We start from the raw sequence: 19,422 nt of genomic DNA, 5'->3' as shown, positions 1-19,422 counted from the left end.
GATATCTTGATCAGAGATTTTAAAATCCTCTAATTACGATTAGAGAATACTTTGTGTACCCATTATTTGATTGATAGTGGAGATTTTAACTGGACTAGGTCCTGTGGTTTTTCTTCCTTACACCGGGGAAGTTTTCCACGTAAAAAACTGCTTGTGTTCTTATGGCTTGGTGTGATTGATTATTTCTCTTATTATTTTCAGCACGTATAAAAGTAGAGATACACTATATTTGCTTACATATAGGGAGAAGAATTATTCCACTGTGGTTGTTTATGGATATCTCTCCCAACAAAGTGGTATCAGAGCCATATTTTTAGATTGTCAGGTTGACAGTTTGAGTTATGGAAGCAAATACTAGTAGAATGATTAATCTCAATGGTTTAAATTATCACATATGGAAAGGAAAAATGGAGGATCTTCCTTATGTGAAAGATTATTACCTACTGGTATTTAGTGCTGAAAAACAAGAAAAAAAGTCTGATGTGGAATGGACTTTGTTACATCGACAGGTGTGTGGGTATATCAGGCAATGGGTAGATGATAATGTTTTGAACCATATTAGTGGAGAAACAAATGCACGTTCTCTATGGCATAAGCTTGAACAGTTATATGCTAGAAATACTGAAAAAAATAAGTTGTTTCTGATTAAACAAATGATGGCTTTGAGGTACCAAGATGGGACTCCTTTATCAAATCACCTGAATACATTCCAAGGAATTATTAATCAGTTGGCTGGAATGGGTATTAAGTTTGATGATGAGATACAAGGGCTATGGTTGCTTGGTTCATTACTGGACTCGTGGGAGACTCTCAGAACTTCATTGTCTAACTCCGCTCCAGAAGGTGTAATCACAATGGATATGGCCAAGAGCTGTTTGCTAAATGAAGAGATGAGAAGAAAAACATAAGGGTCCTCTTCACAGTCAGAGATCTTGGTTACAGAAAAGAGGGGGAGAAGTAAGAGCAGAGGTCTGAAGAACAGAGATAACAGCAGAAGCAAGTCCAACAAGTTTGCAAATGTTGAGTGTCATCATTACGGGAAAAAGGGACACATCAAGAAATATTGCAGGCAATTGAAGAGAGAAAACAAGAATGAAAGAAGGAAGGGAATGAAGAATGGAGATGACAAAGATGGTGATGATAGAGTTGCTACTACCACTCCTACAGAATTCCTCATTGTTTATGATGATAAGATGATAAATGTTGCATATCATAAGACCAGTTGGGTGATTGACAGTGGTGCCTCCATTCATGCTACATCTCGGAAGGATTTCTTTACATCCTATAGATCTGGTGACTTTGGAACAGTAAATATGGGAAACGATGGCTTGGTTAAAGTCATTAGAATTGGGGATGTGTATCTTAAGACAAATAATGGCACGAGTTTAGTTCTTAGAGATGTGAAACATATTCCTGACATTCGTTTGAATTTGATTTCTGCAGGTAAACTTGATGACGAAGGGTACTGCAGCACTTTCAGTGATGGCCAGTGGAAGCTCACCAGGGGTGCTATGGTTGTGGCTCAAGGCATGAAGCACTCTACATTGTACATTCTGCAAGCAAAGATCTCCAACGACATTATTAATGTGATAGAGGATAATGGTATAGTAGAGTTGTGGTACAAGAGACTGGCTCACATGAGTGAGAAAGGATTAGCTCTACTGGGGAAGAAAAGTCTACTATTTGGACTGAAAAGTACACTTCTGAAAAGGTGTACTCATTTTTTGTCAGGGAAGCAGAGCAGAGTTTCCTTCAAGAATTCCCCTCATTCGAGAAAGTCAGAGATATTGGATTTAGTACATTCGGATGTGTGTGGCCCTATGAAGACGAGAACACTTGGTGGCTCCAGATACTTTGTGACCTTCATAGATGATCATTCAAGGAAGTTGTGGGTATATATCTTGAAGTCAAAAGACCAAGTGTTGGCTGAGTTCAAGAAATTTCAAGCCCTAGTTGAGAGACAGACTGAGAAGAAACTGAGGTGCATCCGGATTGACAATGGTGGATAGTATTCTGGTCCATTTGATGAGTATTGCAAACAGCAAGGTATTTGGCATCAAAAGACTCCTCTGAAAACTCCTTAATTGAATGACATAGAAGAAAGGACGAACATAATACTGCTTGAGAGAGTGAGATGTTTGCTTTCACAAGCCCGGTTGCCAAAATCCTTTTGGGGGGAGGCATTGAGTACTGTAGTTCATGTGTTGAATCTTACACCCTGTGTTCCTCTACAGTTTGATGTGCCAGACCGAGTTTGGACAGGTAAAGATGTTTCCGATAATCATTTGCGTGTTTTTGGGTGCAAAACATTTGTGCATATTCCAAAAGATGAAAGGTCCAAACTTGATGAGAAAACGCGACAGTGTATATTCCTTGGTTACGGTCAAGATGAATTTGGATACAAGCTTTATGATCCAATTGAGAAGAAAATTGTGAGAAGCAGAGATGTCGTGTTTGTAAAAGATCAGACGATTCAGGATATTGAGAAGGTAGAGAAACCTATGTCTCAGCAGGGTGACAGTTTAACTGATGTGGATCCAGTTCCTTTGAAGAATTTTTCATCTCAAGTTGAGAATGATGTTCAGGATGACCACCAAGGTAAAGGTGATATGGATGTTCCCTTACAGGTTCAGGGAGATGTTGAGACTAATAAGCAGTTGACAGTGCCAGAGATTCCATCCAGGAGGTCAGCTAGAGTTCGACATCCTTCCACTCGGTATTCAGTAGAACAATATGTGTTATTGACTGACGGGGGAGATCCCCAGTGTTTTGCAGAAGCCATGGAAGATGAACACAAGACAGAGTGGGTTGAGGCCATGCAAAATGAGATGCAGTCATTGTATGATAATCACACCTTTGAGTTAGTGAAGCTGCCTAAAGGAAAAAGAGCTTTAGAGAACAAGTGGATTTACAAGAAGAAGAAAAATGAGTTCTCTTCATGACCACAATACAAAGCTAGATTGGTTGTAAAAGGGTTCGGTTAGAGAAAATGTATTGATTTTGATGAGATCTTCTCTCCAATTGTAAAGATATCATCGATCCGTACAGTACTCGGCTTAACAGCTAATCTTGACTTGGAAGTTGAGCAGATGGATGTGAAAATTGCCTTCCTTCATGGTGATTTGGAGGAAGAGATTTATATGAAGCAGCTAGAGGGTTTCAGAGTGAAAGGGAAAGAGGATTATGTGTGCAAGCTAAAGAAAAGCCTATATGGTTTGAAACAAGCACCGAGACAGTGGTATAAGAAGTTTGAGTCTGTTATGGGTGAGCAAGGCTACAAGAAGACAACTTCATATCACTGTGTATTTGTTCAGAAATTCTCTGATGATGATTTTATTTTCTTACTGCTTTATGTGGATGACATGCTAATTGTTGGCAGGAATACTTCAAGGATTGACCAGTTGAAGAAGAAATTAAGTAAGTCATTTGCTATGAAGGACTTGGGGCCAGCAAAGAAAATTCTTAGCATAAGAATCAGTCGTGACAGGAGTGCCAAGAAATTATATTTGTCACAGGAGTACATTGAGAAAGTGCTTCAGAGGTTCAATATGGACAAAACTAAAGTGGTTAGCTCTCCTCTTGCTACCCACTTCAAGCTAAGTACAAAGGAATGTCCTTCTAAAGATAAGGAAAAGGAAGACATGGAAAGAGTTCCTTATGCCTCAGTAGTAGGAAGTTTGATGTATGCAATGGTTTGCACAAGACTAGATATAGCCTATGCAGTTGGTGTAGTTAGCCGATTCTTGTCAAATCCAGTAAAAGAGAGCACTGGAATGCAGTGAAGTGGATCATGAGGTATCTTCGAGGCACTTCCAGTTTGAGACTTGGTTTGGGAAATAGACAACCAATGTTAGTTGGTTACACAGATGCAGATATAGTTGGGGATGTGGATACTTGTAAGTCTACTTTAGGCTATTTGATAACTTTTGCAAGTGGGGCTATAGCTTGGCAATCGAGACTTCAGAAGTGCATTGCTCTTTCTACGACAGAAGCAGAGTTCATTGCAGCAACGGAAGCGACTAAAGAGTTGTTATGGGCAAAGAAGTTCTTGAGAGAACTTGGTTTCGAGCAGCAGAGGTATGTGCTATTTTGTGATAGCCAAAGTGATATTCATCTTGCTAAGAATTCCAGTTTCCATGCAAGATCGAAGCACATTGATGTACGATACCATTGGATCAGAGATGCGTTGAATGATAAGTTATTAGAACTTGAGAAGGTTCACACTGATGATAATGGTTTTGATATGTTGACAAAGACACTACCAAGGGAGAAGTTTGAAGTTTGTTGTTCGATCGCCGGGATGGCGATTCCCTCCACATAGTCAGAAAGGGGGAGATTTGTTGGGTTATTTCCTTCCATGTGGAGGAAAGCCCAAGTGGGCTTTATTAAAAGACCAAAGCCCAGCCCTTTTAGTGTGGAAAACCTAAAGGAAGTTGTAAAAAGAGAGGGGAGAAGAGAGGAGCCGTCACTTCTAAAAAGAAAGAGAGAAAAACGTGGTTTTTTCTTATGCTGCCCAGATTTCATCAAGATTCCGATCCTGCTTTGTCTGTGGTCCAATCGAGCTGAAATTTGGAGGAGAGGTTCAACACTCAAGGAGCTACAATCTGAACGGTGGAGATCGGATTTGGAGTTCGGGAGTTAGGGTTTTTTGCCCGTGAACAGTAACCGCGAATTTGATATATTCTCTCCAATTTTCTTTATATTTGTCAAGATTGTAGATATCTTGATGAGAGATTTTTGAATCCTCTAATTACGATTAGAGAAGAATTTGTGTACCCATTATTTGATTGATAGTGGAGATTTTAACTGGATTAGGTCCCGTAATTTTTCTTCCTCACATCGGAGAAGTTTTCCACGTAAAAAAGTGCTTGTGTGCTTCTGGCTTGATGTGATTGATTATTTCTTTTATTATTTCCAGTATGTATAAAAGTAGAGATACACTATATTTGCTTGCATATAGGGAGAAGAATTATTCCACTGTGATTGTTTATTGATATCTCTCCCAACATATTTGTCTTTCACAAACCAAACTCAAAAAGTCCAAAAACTTTTCGACTGAAACTCAATTCTATGCGGGCGGCAAGCAGATTCAATTTCTCTTCAAATTAATTTAACAAGAAATCCTACTCAATTCTCATATATAGATCTTGTTTTCTCAATATCCTTCAAAATCTTGCAATCGATTCTCGGTGATGTGCAGAACGAACAAATACCATCAGCAATCAAAAAAAAAAAAAAAACGCTTAGCAAAACACAACCGAATCTGATTAAAAGCAGCAAGAACCACTGGAAACGCCAAAGACTTACGAAGCAGAAACACAAAGTAGAACGTTCTTCAATTAGAACCGAACAAAAATAGTCGACCGAACAAATACCTGTAGCAACCGAAAAAATGGGGAGCAAAACACAACCGAAATCGATGATGTGTCGGAGTTGCAGAGACGGTGCCGATGTTACAAGGGATTCGACTTTTAGAGAGAGGATGAAGGAGAGGAGAGGATCGAAAAAACAACAACCTCACGCGCAAAATTGAAGGAGCAAACGGGGTATGTTTCCAATCTTAGTCTTTCGATTCGCAGAGAAAGGGAGAAAGAAGACGAAGAGGTATCGAGCGAAGGCGGGGACTGGGTGACAAAAAATTTGCTCCAAAAGATGGGATTGAAATCGGTGTCGCATTGCAATTCCGGCATTATAGTGCCGGAGTTGCAGAGACGGTGTAGAGACGGTTCCGGCACTACGGTGTCGGCGTTGCAGAGAGTACGAAACCAAGGGTGGCCGAGGCAAGCCAAAGGCGTCGAGTTTTTTCCCATTTATTATTAAAAAGAAATAAAATATAACATAATACTCTTATTGGGAAAAAATTTCCCAAACTAATGTTCACGTAATCTCGCAGCTTGATGCTGCGAGATTTAAAAGTCCACCCAATGAAAAGCTGCCGCGTGGCGCAGTTGTAGAGAAAATCTCGCAGCATGAAGCTGCGAGATTTAAAACCTCAGACCAACAGGGTGGTGACACGTGGCACTGACAAAATCTCGCAAGTTAGTCCTGCGGATTTACGGCTATAATAAACATTCCTTTATAAATTATAACTTTCCTTTTTTACAACTTTAAATTTAAATAATAAAAATTCTCTTTTAATAAATTTAATCATAACTTTCCCTTATAAATATAATTTAGAATTAAATTTAAATTTAAACTTAAATTTAAAATTTAAAATTTAAAATATATAATTTTAAAAAAATCCTTACATAAAAGAAATTATTGATTATAAATAAGTATTTTGTCATAAAAATTTGGATAAAATCCAAAAAAAAATTTCAAAATATGATTCTCACCCTTGAATTTTCAAAAAAATACTAAAAAATTTCTTATAATTTAATTTTATTGACGGAATGAATATTTTGTTAGTTAACTATTAAGTGCATGTGGAATAACAAAATTTGTCCTTAATAAAATGATATTTTAAAATGACATTAATTTAGTAAATAAAAAATATATATATGATTAATATAATGATTAAAGTCAAATAAGTGGATTAGAGACCGAACAAAAATTTCGAATTGACTGCTTTGATGCTTTGGGCCAACTAATTATATAAGTATGACAAAATAATTTGTTTTATTTCAAAATTTTCTAAAAATATAATTGGAAAAAATAAATTTCTCAATAAGTTATAAAAATGCCTAGTAATTATAATGCTGCAAAATGTTTATTGGATATAATATTTAAAATTAACAATTAAACATTTTGCAAGACAAATTTTAATTTATTATTTAAATTTAAATTTAAATTTGTAAAAAGGGAAAGTTATAATTAAATTTAAATTATAACTTTAAAAAATTTAAATTTAATTAAATTTTAAATTTATAAGGACAATTAAACAATTGTTATATTTTAAATTTAAGTTTATAAAATTTATAAACTTAAATTTTATATTTTAAATTATAATTAAATTTAAATAAAACACATTGTTAATTTTAAATATTACATCCAATAAACATTTTACAGCATTATAATTACTAGGCATTTTTATAACTTATTAAGAAATTTATTTTTTCCAATTATATTTTTAAAAAATTAACAATGTGTTTAATTGTTAAATTTATAAGGGAAATTTTATAAGGGAAGTTGTTAAAATTATATATTTTAAATTTTAAATTTTAAATTTTAAATTTAAGTTTAAATTTAAATTTAACTCTAAATTATATTTGTAAGGGAAAGTTATGATTAAATTTATTAAAAGAGAATTTTTATTATTTAAATTTAAAGTTGTAAAAAAGGAAAGTTATAATTTATAAAGGAATGTTTATTATAACCGTAAATCTCGCAGGATTAACCTGCGAGATTTGGTCAGTGTCATGTGTCACCACCCTATTGGTCTAAGGCTTTAAATCTCGCAGCTTCATGCTGCGAGATTTTCTCTGCAACTGTGCCACGCAGCAGCTTTTCATTGGGTGAACTTTTAAATCTCGCAGTATCAAGCTGTGAGATTACATGAGCATCAGTTTGGGAAATTTTTTCCTAATAAGAGTATTATGTTATATTTTATTTCTTTTTAATAATAAAACGGGAAAAAAACTCCAAAGGCGTCAAAGCTGGTGTCGAGATCTCGCAAGGCGGGTCTGCAGTTCCCTGTGACGCTCAAAGGACGACGACCAACGATGTCCAGCATGCCGCAACTCAGCGGCGGCGGCCCAACGAGGACTTGTGACAGCGGCGACGACACAACGACGACAGCAGCAACAACTCGCAATGGTGGCGGCAACTCAATGATGCCCATAGCAGCCCCACAAGGGTTTAGCTTGCTCTGATATCATGATAACATTCATCATCCAATGCAGAGAGAGAGAGAGAGAGAGAGAGAGAGAGAGAGAGAGAGAGAGAGAGAGAGAGAGAGAGACGCTGCTCAACGGCAAGCCACAAAAAAATATTACATTGAATACAATTAGACGTAATTAATTAATAAACCTAATCGGCTAATCCTAATAAAAATACAACTAAAGTACCCCTATATATATATATATATATATATATATATATATATATATAATCTAACAGACACAAACTCCATACATACTTTATACTTTTTTAATTTTTTTAATTTAAAATTTTTTAAAAAAACATATTATAGTTAGATCCCATATTTGAAGAGACCTTAATTTGAGGTTGTATTGAGTTTGAATAAGATGATTTAAAAAAATTAAATTTAAATTTAAAATTCATCCTCATGAATTATCTCAATGTTATTTTAATGTGTTTAAAAGTGTATTGAGTAACATACAGTAATGAGTCAAACTAAGTGTATGAAAAATGAACAGGAGGAGTAGGTGTTTTTTTTTTTTTTTTTTTGGTAAGGATAGTAATTATGAAAAAGTGGTAAATTTTTTTAAAAAAATTCAGATATTTAAAATAAATTTTTTTCCTTATAAAATAATTTACACTATACATATAGATTTGAAAATGAAATTAAAAAAAAAAAAAAAAAAATTTGTACGGTGTGAGTGGATAAGTATTCGATCCGAAGGATTGATGCGTCGGATAGCCGCATGGCTGGGGCAGTCCCGAAGGAATGGATCCCATGATGCAAGCATGGGCCACCACGCCACTCCCCTCTCACTCTCTCTCAGCCTCGCACTACCCACTCTCTCTTTCAGTGTTTTGGTGCATCTCTAATGGCTTGCCACTGAACTCAGGCCCCCGACCATGTCTCCGTGTGTGTGTGTAAGGGTGGGACCCTCTAATGCTGCCACGTGGACGTCAACATCCCCTTATCATAGATGCACACGTAGCTAATCAGAATATTCAATTAGATACAGGAAAAATTATACAGGGGAGGTTAGTGCAACTGCCACGTGCGAGGCTGAGCTAATAATACCCTCACACGCTTCAGATCACCTATCCAGTAAAAAATCATTTGGATAAAAGCCCTTGGCCCCCTCACTCAAAACCCTATAAATACCTCAATCCGTTGCCCCACTCTTTCTTCAGGAGAAACACAGAGCTTCTTCTCAAGTGTGTTCACTCCTCTTACCTTGAACTAATCAATTTCTTTCCTCTTCACTCCTCCTCTTTTCCTTTAATCCTCCTCCCACTGCTAGCCGGAAACAATGGAGGGAAAAGGGTGTTTGGGTAATTTCATGCATAGGTGTAAGCCCTACATAGCCATTATGTCTCTGCAGTTTGGATATGCCGGCATGAACATCATCACCAAGGTCTCTCTGAACAGGGGAATGAGCCACTACGTGCTTGTCGTCTATAGACACGCCTTTGCCACTGCCGCTATTGCTCCCTTCGCTCTCGTTCTTGAAAGGTAATTAATTGATCACCCAATTAATATGCATGCATGCGGCTTAGACAGAAAAACAGAGCAAAAAGCTTTCAATCGAAACAGAGTGATTTTTTATCCAATAATCACGTCACTTGCTTATTCTTTCCAATTAGAAGATTAATTCTAATTCATTTCTTCTCATTTCTGTTTTTCTCCGATGATTTATAATTGCAGGAAAGTGAGGCCAAAGATTACTTTTCCAATTTTCTTGCAAATTTTCGCTCTGGGTCTCCTTGGGTTAGTACTGTTAATTTCCTCCTGAACACTGACAATTACAAGGATACCACGTGTGTATATACTAAATTCCTAACAAATGGACAATTTGGACTTTGAATTCGACATGCAGGCCGGTGATTGATCAGAACCTCTACTATGCGGGGCTGAAATTCACATCGCCAACCTTCTCCTGTGCCATGAGCAACATGCTTCCTGCAATGACATTCCTGATGGCAGTTCTATGCAAAATGGAGAAGGTTGACATCAGGAAGGTGAGATGTCAAGCGAAGGTGGTGGGAACAGTGGTGACGGTAGGCGGAGCCATGCTGATGACTCTGTACAAGGGAGACGTGGTGAACATGGTGTGGTCTAGCCACATCCATCCTCCTACATCATATTCACCGACGACTGTTGCTGCCGCCGGTACTACAGACAGAGACTGGCTTAAAGGCTCCATTCTCCTCATCATTGCCACCCTCGCATGGGCTTCTTTCTTCATCCTTCAGGCCATTACGATGAGGAGGTACTCTGCTCAGCTCTCCCTCACTGCCCTCGTCTGCTTTACGGGCACCCTGCAGTCCATTGCTGTCACCTTTGTCATGGAGCACACCTCCGCTGTTTGGGCCATTGGATGGGACATGAACCTTCTTGCTGCTGCCTATGCTGTAACTCTCTCTCTCTCTCAAACTAAAACTAAAACTAAAATTAAAATTAGAATTGAGTGTTGATATCATTGTGTTTGGATGCAGGGGATAGTGTCATCAGGCATTGCATACTATGTGCAAGGGTTGGTGATGCAGAAAAGAGGGCCTGTGTTTGTGACTGCGTTCAGCCCACTTATGATGATCATTGTGGCAATCATGGGCTCTTTCATCCTCGCTGAAAAGATTTATGTTGGAGGGTAATTCATTTCCACTTCCCCTTTTTTTAATTATTAATTTAACTTCAATAATGGCAATAATATTAAAAAATTTATTTATGGTTCTCAACAGGAATAAGATCTTTTTTCTCTCTCTTTATTCTAAAAATATTTGGCGTACCATTTTTTTCACAAAAAACCGGGTACGCAATTATTATTTTTAAAGTAACTGTAGCATGGAATATGGCGTTTAGTAGATGAAATATAATTATTAGACAAGTAATAATACCAATTTGGTGTTGTAGCTGAGTTATAACCAATATTACATCCGTAAAAGAAACAAATCCCCACTTTCATATCTACTGTTTCCACTGTTTTTTTTTCCCTCAAATCTCAGCACTGTTAAGCGAGCATAACCACAAAAGTATTGTAAGCAGAACAAAAACGAAAGCAAAAACAAGAACAAAAGCTAAAGGCAAAAAACAAAAACAAAAATTCGTGGTCCAAAATACACCCTTATTCTCGCAAACATCTCTGTTTCTATAATCTACTAACTAGTCTCCTTTTACACAATTCATTGTTTGCAGAGTTTTGGGCGCCATTGTGATAGTAGTAGGACTGTACTCGGTGCTGTGGGGGAAATACAAGGAGTACAAAGAGCAGGAAGCAGAAGTGATGCCGGAACCGGTGAAGCAGAGTGGCGGAGAGATGGGGCGGTCGGCGCCGATGCCGACCGTGATTGAAGACGTCGACATTGAAGCTGCAAATAATGACAGTACTCATGATCATGAACTGCGGAAGAATGAAACAAACAAGGGTTCTGTGGCTACCTTTGCCATTAGTGTTCCAATTCCACAGGTTCCCATGATTGCCGTGGAAGCACCAAAAGCTTAGAGAGAGAAAGAGAGAGAGAGACTAATAATTGTTGGTGAAATGACTAATTAGGGTGCGCCACATAAGGGAGAATGAGGGGCTTTTTTGTACTCACAGCTTCTTTTCTCTTTTTTTTGTTTTTATTTTCTTTTTTCTTTTTTTTTTGGGGGGATAAATTATAAATTATGGTCTTCGTTGTCTTCCATGGAAACTTATATAATCAAATTAGAATTGTAAATTGCAAAACCTCTCTCTCTCTCTCTCCTTAAATTAATTATACTTTTACATTGCTGAAAATAGCTCTTTAGTAGTACACATGGCAATTGATGGCGTCTGATTCAGATTCCACTCTCTCTCTCTCTCTCTCTCTCTCTCTCTCTCTCTCTCTCACACACACACACACACACAAAACCACACATGAAACACTAATAATAATAATAATATTTTTTATTTTTGCATATTTAATTGTTAAATGCATCATCTCTTTTTTTTCTTTTTCTTTTTTTTTTCAAAAAGAAAAGACATTTGATACCGCATATTTTTTATTTCCTTAGGCTACCATCAAATTTAAGGCTAGAAGATAGTATGTTGAACACAATAAAAAATATGATGGAATTTACCATGTACATAATATAATATGAACGTAATAGTAAGTAAGTGAAAGTGTGATATTTTGGAGGTAATTTAATATTTGTGTACTATGCTATCTCGTAGTAGCCTTAATTAATTAATGCACAAGATATACACAAGATAGTGTCATTGGAACTTCATTTAATTTGATAGAGCATAAGAGCTCATTTTATCAAAACAAACATAATGCTATACTTAGCACTCAAATATCACACTTTTATTTACCTTCTACTTTATATGATTGCACCATATTATTTGATAAAAAATCAAATACCTTTTTAAGGAATGATGTGGATTTAGATGGATAGATGCATAGTAGATTAGTTGTAAATGGACTCATTATGTCAATTTTCCTCAAAAGTATAAGGATAGTAATGGAATAGTAGAATTGTAGAAAGATGAAGAAAAGCGAGACGTAAAAAGATTTAAATTAGAAGAGATAAGGAGAAATAGAGAGGGAAGAGGCCAAGGAGAGAAGGAATTGAGAGAAAAAGAGATAAACAGATAAGAAGGATAAAAAAAATATTGGGATTTGTTTAGTGTTGTGTTATTACATGATATTTGTTGATTTGAGTTGGAGATCCTTTACAAGATAGTTTTAAAGGCAATGTACAAAACTGGAAAGACTACGCCAATAGGTTCTTAAAGAAGTACTAATTCAACAGAGCTGTTGTTGTTTACTATCTAAACTTGCAGAACATGTAGAAGAAAACATTAGAGACCTTAAGGGAATAAACACAACAATGAAAAGGGTTAGTAGCTCAAGTGGACCCTCCTTTATCAGAAGAATACCTAGTGGACCTCTTTGTGGGAGCCTTGGAGGGGATCTATTATAAAAGGTTTTTGGGTTACTTTAATTAGGACTAATTTTATAGGCATTGTATAAATAGGTGAGAAAATTTAAAAGGGCTTGAAGTTCGAGATAATGGTGGATTATACAGTGTCACGATCATTTCAACAAATCAATGAAGGAAGAACCAACATGTAAAGATAAGCCCAAAGAAGTTAGTATTATTAAACATGAGGGCAATAGAAGGGCAAAACCAAGGCCACGATTCATTCATCAGTTTCATGCCCAACCCACACCCATCCTCAATTTCCAATCAATCCTCAACCATACATTTTCCTAGTACAGTTATCAAGGTCAAGACCTCTGTATCAATCTACCCTAGTAGTCCAAAAGCTACACCCAATACTATACAACAAATCTCGAAAACATAAAAGGAGAATTCAGTCTGCCATTGAATGACATATACCATCATGTAGCCTCCTAAGGCAAGAATACTCTATACAAGCATCTTTGAAGTGACACAATTCAAAGGTATCCTACGAATTCTATATAAAAGCTCCTAGCCACACCACAAAAAAGTGCAAAGCACTATACATGATTTGATAAATGTTAGGATTGTACAATTCCAGATAACCAATGGAAGAAGCACAAGTGTAAGGATTAATTTGCCACTAGAACTTGGTGGCCATTTAGTAAACACAATGAGTTTTGGTGTAATCCCAAGAGGGGGGGGGGGGGGGGGGAGTGAATTGAATTTTTAAAAATCTTGGTCACTTTTTGCCCTATTTTTAAAACACATAATATTTTTTTTATAGTTTCTCAAACAATCACAAGACAATATTTAAAACATATACAAAAATCACAACAAAATAAATGTAAGCATATACATGCAAAAATTAAAAGAGTGAACGAAAAGAGAAAGCAAACAAGGCGATTTCTACGAGATTCAGCTATCCCATCCAACGTCCTCGCCTTAAGAAAACCACTTAAGGATTGCACTATCCACTCCTTCAAACAAGGCGGAGCCACCTTATACACACTCCTTCAATCGGGCGGAGCCACCCGTTACACCACTCCTTATAGGCAGAGCCACCTCTCCAAACGATATCCCTTTGTTTGGCACGGTTCAGACCCGAACTGCAAATACAATTGAGAATAAGAGTTTTTGCATACAATGAAATACTTCTTCAAAAGCTAATTTGTATAATGAAAAACTTGATGCACTCTCACAAGATATGATTTAAGCTCAATAAAGTTAGGGTTTCTCTCTCAAAAATATTTTTGAAATAAATGAGAGTAGATGAAAGTAAATGATCTTTGAGTGAATAAATATGTATAATAATAAATGCTCAAAGATTTAAGTGCAATAAATGATTTCGCTAACAAAGATTTTTGCAATAAATGATATTTGGAGGAACTAGGGTTTTGCTCTCGAAAAGGGATTTTCAAATGAAAGAGTATATAAGAGTAAAATTCCTTTTGATTTTGAGAAGATGAGTATAAGAAATGCCCAAATATGTAACAGTATGAAAGTATATTGGCAAAAGTTGTTTCAAGTATTTTGGGCTTGATATTTATATGCAATTTCAAAATATGACTGTTTTATGGCCGTTGGGAGTTAAATAATAATATAATTTTGAATTTTATGGTCATTTTTTTGCTCAAAATGGCTTCAACCCGAGAGTTCTCGTCAACTAACCCGAGGTCCGGTTGACTGGCCCAAAGGCGATTTTTCTTTTAGCTCGTTTCGATCGGCTAGGGCCATTGATCCAGTCTGTTGGATCTTTATTTCATGATTACCAGTCGACTGGGCTTATGATCTAGTTGACTAGGCCCTTTATAAAAATGCATTTTAGCCAAGTTTTGAACTTCAAAAATATTTCAAACCTTTGTATGAGTTTAGCTTTTTAAGTGAAAGGTTTTTCATGAAAAATTTGAGTTCCTAGGTCAAGTAAGACATGCACATACAATTTAATCTAAATGCATTATAGCTGAAACAATATATATCTTCACTTTTTGCTCTTCAAATTGCCATGTAATAAGCTGTGTGATGTCAACTTTAAGAGCCTCATGACTTCCATATTGTAATGACTATTTGTGCCTTCTGAAATATAAATATGTTCATACACTAAATGCGCAAATGAGATACATATTATTTGTCTTTATCAAAAGGGGATAGTAAAAGTTAAGGTGTAGTACCAAGAGGGGGGTGAATTGGGTTATTAAAATTTTCTTTTAATTATTTTTATGAATTCTTAACCTCTTGTTAATTTAGAAATCACACAACCAAAACTTAATTAAATAATCAATCAAATAACCAATCAACAACTAAACCAATTAACCACAAAATACCAAATCAAGATATGATATGCAACTCATTGGTAATTTTCAACTTTTGCAAGAACTCAAGGTATTTGTTTGTAGCCCTATATATATGAATGAAACTTGTTTGCTCTCTCTCAATTAAGATTTTAGAAAACGATTAAACAACATACTCCCTTTTGGGTTTTGCATAAAAGTTTAATCAAACGTACTTTCTTAAGTTAAGAGTCTTATTAATCATGGTTTTTAATGTCAGCAACTTGCACTTTACATACACACCACACAATATATATAAATGCTGAAAGCAAAGAGAAGGGTAAGAGTGAGACCCAGATTTTTACGAGGTTTATCTTATCCCCAGCCTACGTCCTCGGCTGAGGCCAATACCACATAAGGATTCCACTATAAAACTCCTTTCTAGGCAGAGAAAACCTTTACAAATTCCTCCTAAAGGGTAGAGCCCCCTCTCAAAGCAATACCCCACGTTCAATCACTCCTTCAATAGGCTAGAGCAACGCCTCTTCAAGCGATACCCCATGCTTGGTCCAACGATCCAAACAATCCTTGAATTGTCAAAGAACTACAAAATAAGAACAAGTATTGGTGTACAAAGACACTCTCACAACAGAGCTGATTAGTACAAGTTAGAGTACTAATATACTTCAAATCAAATATCAAATAGACAATATGAAGCTCAAGAATGAATATCACTGGAGGTTCTTTCAAGAAATTTGAGAAACTCAATAGTAAATTAAGAACCATAGGCTTTTGATCAGCAGAATATCAGTAGTATTCTTCAGCAAAAGTTTGAGCAAGAGAGTGCTTTAGAAGAGTTCGGAATCTCAATGCTTGAATGCTGATTGTAATGCTTGGTGTGTTAAATTCCTTGGGTTTTGGGAGCATTTAAAGAGTTTTAGAAAGTGATTCCTTGTTTCCCACGTTACTTGGAGTGTCCCCCAAGTTTTTATAACATTTAGATTTGAAAAACTTATTTTTAGAATTTTCTCATTGCTGTTTAAAATTTAAATTCTCCACAGGTCAGTCGACTGGGTCACTTGACTAGTCCTGTTCTATATAGGGTCAGTCGACTGGATCTATTCTGTCTGTCCAGAAATTAAATGAAATAATTGTCAGTTGACTAGGCTTTCTAGTCAATCGGCTGGACAACCAATTTTTCACAACTTTCATATTTTCAATACTTTGAACCATTGATTTTTGAAAAATTGAAATGTGACTTTAAAAATCATTTTCTGGGGTTTTCAAAAATTGGTCTCTAAGTCTATATTGTATCCTAAAGAGCTTCATATATCTATATTAATATTGAATGAAGTACTTACATATGATTTCTTAAACATAGACACTTTAATCACTAAGTCTTCGTGCTTTTTCCATTTCTTGAGGTCCATCTTGACTTCACGTCTTTCTTTGAAACCAATCTACAATGTCCATTGCTCTCCAATGCTTCAATATCCAGAAATCTTTCATTTGATTGACTTTAAGTGTAAACATTTTCCTTTGATAAGGCGTGTGAGCATTTTGAATATTTAATCATGAAACATTATCACTTTAACCAATACATGTTAAATTTTATTGATCTGTTATTATCAAAATAAGATTTGTAAGCTTTGTTAGGCTAACAGATAGGACTCAAAAAATCAACAATCTCCTCTCTTCTTATGATGACAAATACAAGAGCAAAATGAAGTTAGCCTGAAAAAGCTTGCCCTTATAGTATGCATAACTTCAAAATAAAAAGTGTAATTCAAACATATCTAGAAAGAAGACATTGAAATATTTCAAGTTGAGAAATTTTGAATTTCAGCACAATATGCATTTAGGTTTGACAATATTGCTCAGACACTTGTCCCATTTAAAAATCAAGAGGCAGGGAGTGCTAAAAAATGAATTTTGCAATTATTTTGCTCAAGTATTTCTCCCCTTTTGTCATCAACAAAAGGACTAAATTAAGCACAATATCATTTGAGCCAAAAAAATTTTGTAACTTGAAAAGCTCCCCCTTTTTGACACAAAAAATAGGCTTATAGTTGTTCGAAGAAAAATTTGTTGTTGGCCTTACAAAACTTAACATCTTGTTTTGATACTAACAAACAAGTAGAACTTAACATGCTTTGTTTGAGTAATGTATTTTCAGGACTCAATGATGAATGCAAGGCTAAAGAATTCATGAGAGCTTATATTTCAAAGAAGGATGATTAATATGAAGCTTAAAGCATAGATTCAAAAATGAATTTAAAGATAAAGTTTGAAGATCATGAGAGCATGAGGATTAAAGAGAACTTGATGAAAGCTCAAAGAAAGATGAAGCAAGCATAAAGACCGCAAGGAATTCAAGAATTGAAAATTTGAAAGAGTTTATAGGAAATTTCGTTTAAGTACTTCAAAGAATTTCAATATGGATGCATGAAGCTCTTAGGTAAATTTATTGGACCTAGATACCTTTGACAATACTTGGAAAAGATTTTTATAAGGTCAAAAATTGTTTCAAAAAGGTTAGAATCTTTTTTATAATGAAAAGCACCAAAAATAGGATTTTCCAAATGCTGTCAATTTTTCTACATCCGCATTGAGGTGCATTTTCCTTTATCCAAAATACTTTATTTTAAAAAGTGTTGAACATGAAAGTTGTAGGATTTTATTTTAGCTTTCATTTAACACCAAGAAAATCAAATTGGAGTTACACAGAAAAAGGTATGACTGAAACACTAAAGGGTACTCGAAGCTGACAGCAGCCTGGGTGGTCAAGATAGGCGACTGCCTGTGTCCTAACAGATGACTGCCACCCTACTGCCCCTTTAGAAAAACTAGGCAGGCGACTGACCAAGTCAGCCAGTCTACTGCCACGCGGCTGTTTTAAAATTTCTCTAACTGATAAATTTTTTAAATGTGGTTGCTTCGGGCTCAAACTTTGTGAAAACTTGGGGAATACTCCAAGTCACTTGGGGATCAAGTTACATAATTTTTCAAGTCTATAAATAAGCCTCAAAGATCATTGAATTAAAAAACCAAGAACCAAGAATTCAAATCAGCATTCAAAAATTCTCTCAATTGCTCTCAACATTCAAAGGCACTTTCACTCTCATCTTGTCTAAGAAATTTGCTGAGGTCTTGCTGATTCAATCACCAACTTGTGCTACAAATTCTAAATCTTTCAATCATTGAAAGAATTAATCGGTGATATACTTCCTTGAGCTTCAAGTTAAATTCCATATTGTTATTTACTTTGAAGTATATTTGTGTTGAAAATTATTGTACTAATCAGATCTTTGTGTGAGCAAATTCTTTATACACAAATATTTGATTTGTATCTTGTAGATTGACGAATCCAAGGATTTTTTGGATTGTTGGCTAAGCAAGGGGATATTGCATAGAGAGGCGGGCTCTAGCCTATGTAAGAAGTGACCGAACGTGGGTATATCGTTGGGAGAAGTCGGGCTCTAGCCTTAACCAAGGAGTGTTGTAAAGGTATTGTTTCGTCTGTCAAAGGAACATGTTTAGTGAATCCTTTGGTGGTTTTCCAAAGGCGAGGACGTAGGCTGGGTATAAGCCGAACCTTGTAAAAATCCCGGTCTCACTCTCTCTTTCCCTTACTCTTTATTTTCAGCATATTTAAATTGCGTGGATGGTTTCAATTGAAAATCATATATACTACGTATATTTGAAAATCAAGTAAACTTAGAGTCTAATTTTGATTTGGGTTGCGAAAACTGAAAGGGAGTACGTTGGTTATATCATATCTTGCACTATACGGGAGTACATTACTTAGTTAAACAGCCCAAGGATAAATTAACTGAGAGTTTGGTTGAGTTCTGAATATTGAGAAGAGTGTAGATATTGTGTTGATTGGATGTTATATTGCGCATCATATTGAAGAAGCAAAACAATCAATACAGGGTTTTATATCAGCAAGTACAAATTTTATATATACAGGGCTTATATAAACAAACAAACTATTTTAAGTGCTGCAGGCAACTTGTGCTTGGAAAATCATTTGGGTGTTTGTTTTCAAGTTGTGGATGATTGGTTTGGTTGCTTGGTTGTTTACATAGTTGTGTTGATTGATTGAATTAAAAGAATTAAGTTCTTAAATGATTAAAGAATTAAACAAACAGGTCAAGAATTAGCTCAAAGAAACAAAAGAAGGTTAAGGATTCTTAAAAGGAATTAAAATAAATTTTTATAATCCAATTCACCCCCCTCTTGGGACTATACCTTACTTTTCATTTGCAATTTTGTACACAACAACAATATAAGTGACCATTTAAGATCTAGAAAAGATGTTGAATATGGTCACTACTTTGATCTTAGATAAGGCTCGTTGAAATATTTAGAATTCAAAATGAGTCTTATAGAATCATAATTTCAGTCAACTAAGTAGCATGTATT

The 19,422-nt window shown here is 35.6% G+C and overlaps 1 protein-coding gene across 1 annotated transcript; it reads left to right on the top strand.

Annotated features, from left to right (window-relative positions):
* Positions 1 to 8,985: 8,985 nt before the first annotated feature.
* LOC131159821 (WAT1-related protein At5g07050-like) lies at positions 8,986 to 11,522 on the top strand. The gene is made up of 5 exons (XM_058114995.1): positions 8,986 to 9,310; positions 9,503 to 9,565; positions 9,675 to 10,209; positions 10,294 to 10,445; positions 10,991 to 11,522. Exons 1-5 carry the CDS (start codon positions 9,108 to 9,110, stop codon positions 11,295 to 11,297), a joined length of 1,260 nt encoding a protein of 419 aa, XP_057970978.1. The 5' UTR covers positions 8,986 to 9,107; the 3' UTR covers positions 11,298 to 11,522.
* The last annotated feature ends 7,900 nt before the right edge of the window (positions 11,523 to 19,422 follow it).

Source organism: Malania oleifera, chromosome 7, assembly GCF_029873635.1.
Source record: "Malania oleifera isolate guangnan ecotype guangnan chromosome 7, ASM2987363v1, whole genome shotgun sequence".
In the NCBI taxonomy this organism is placed as follows: Eukaryota; Viridiplantae; Streptophyta; class Magnoliopsida; order Santalales; family Ximeniaceae; genus Malania; species Malania oleifera.
Note: the sequence above shows the minus strand (reverse complement) of the source record. Positions and strands in the feature narration are given on the sequence as shown.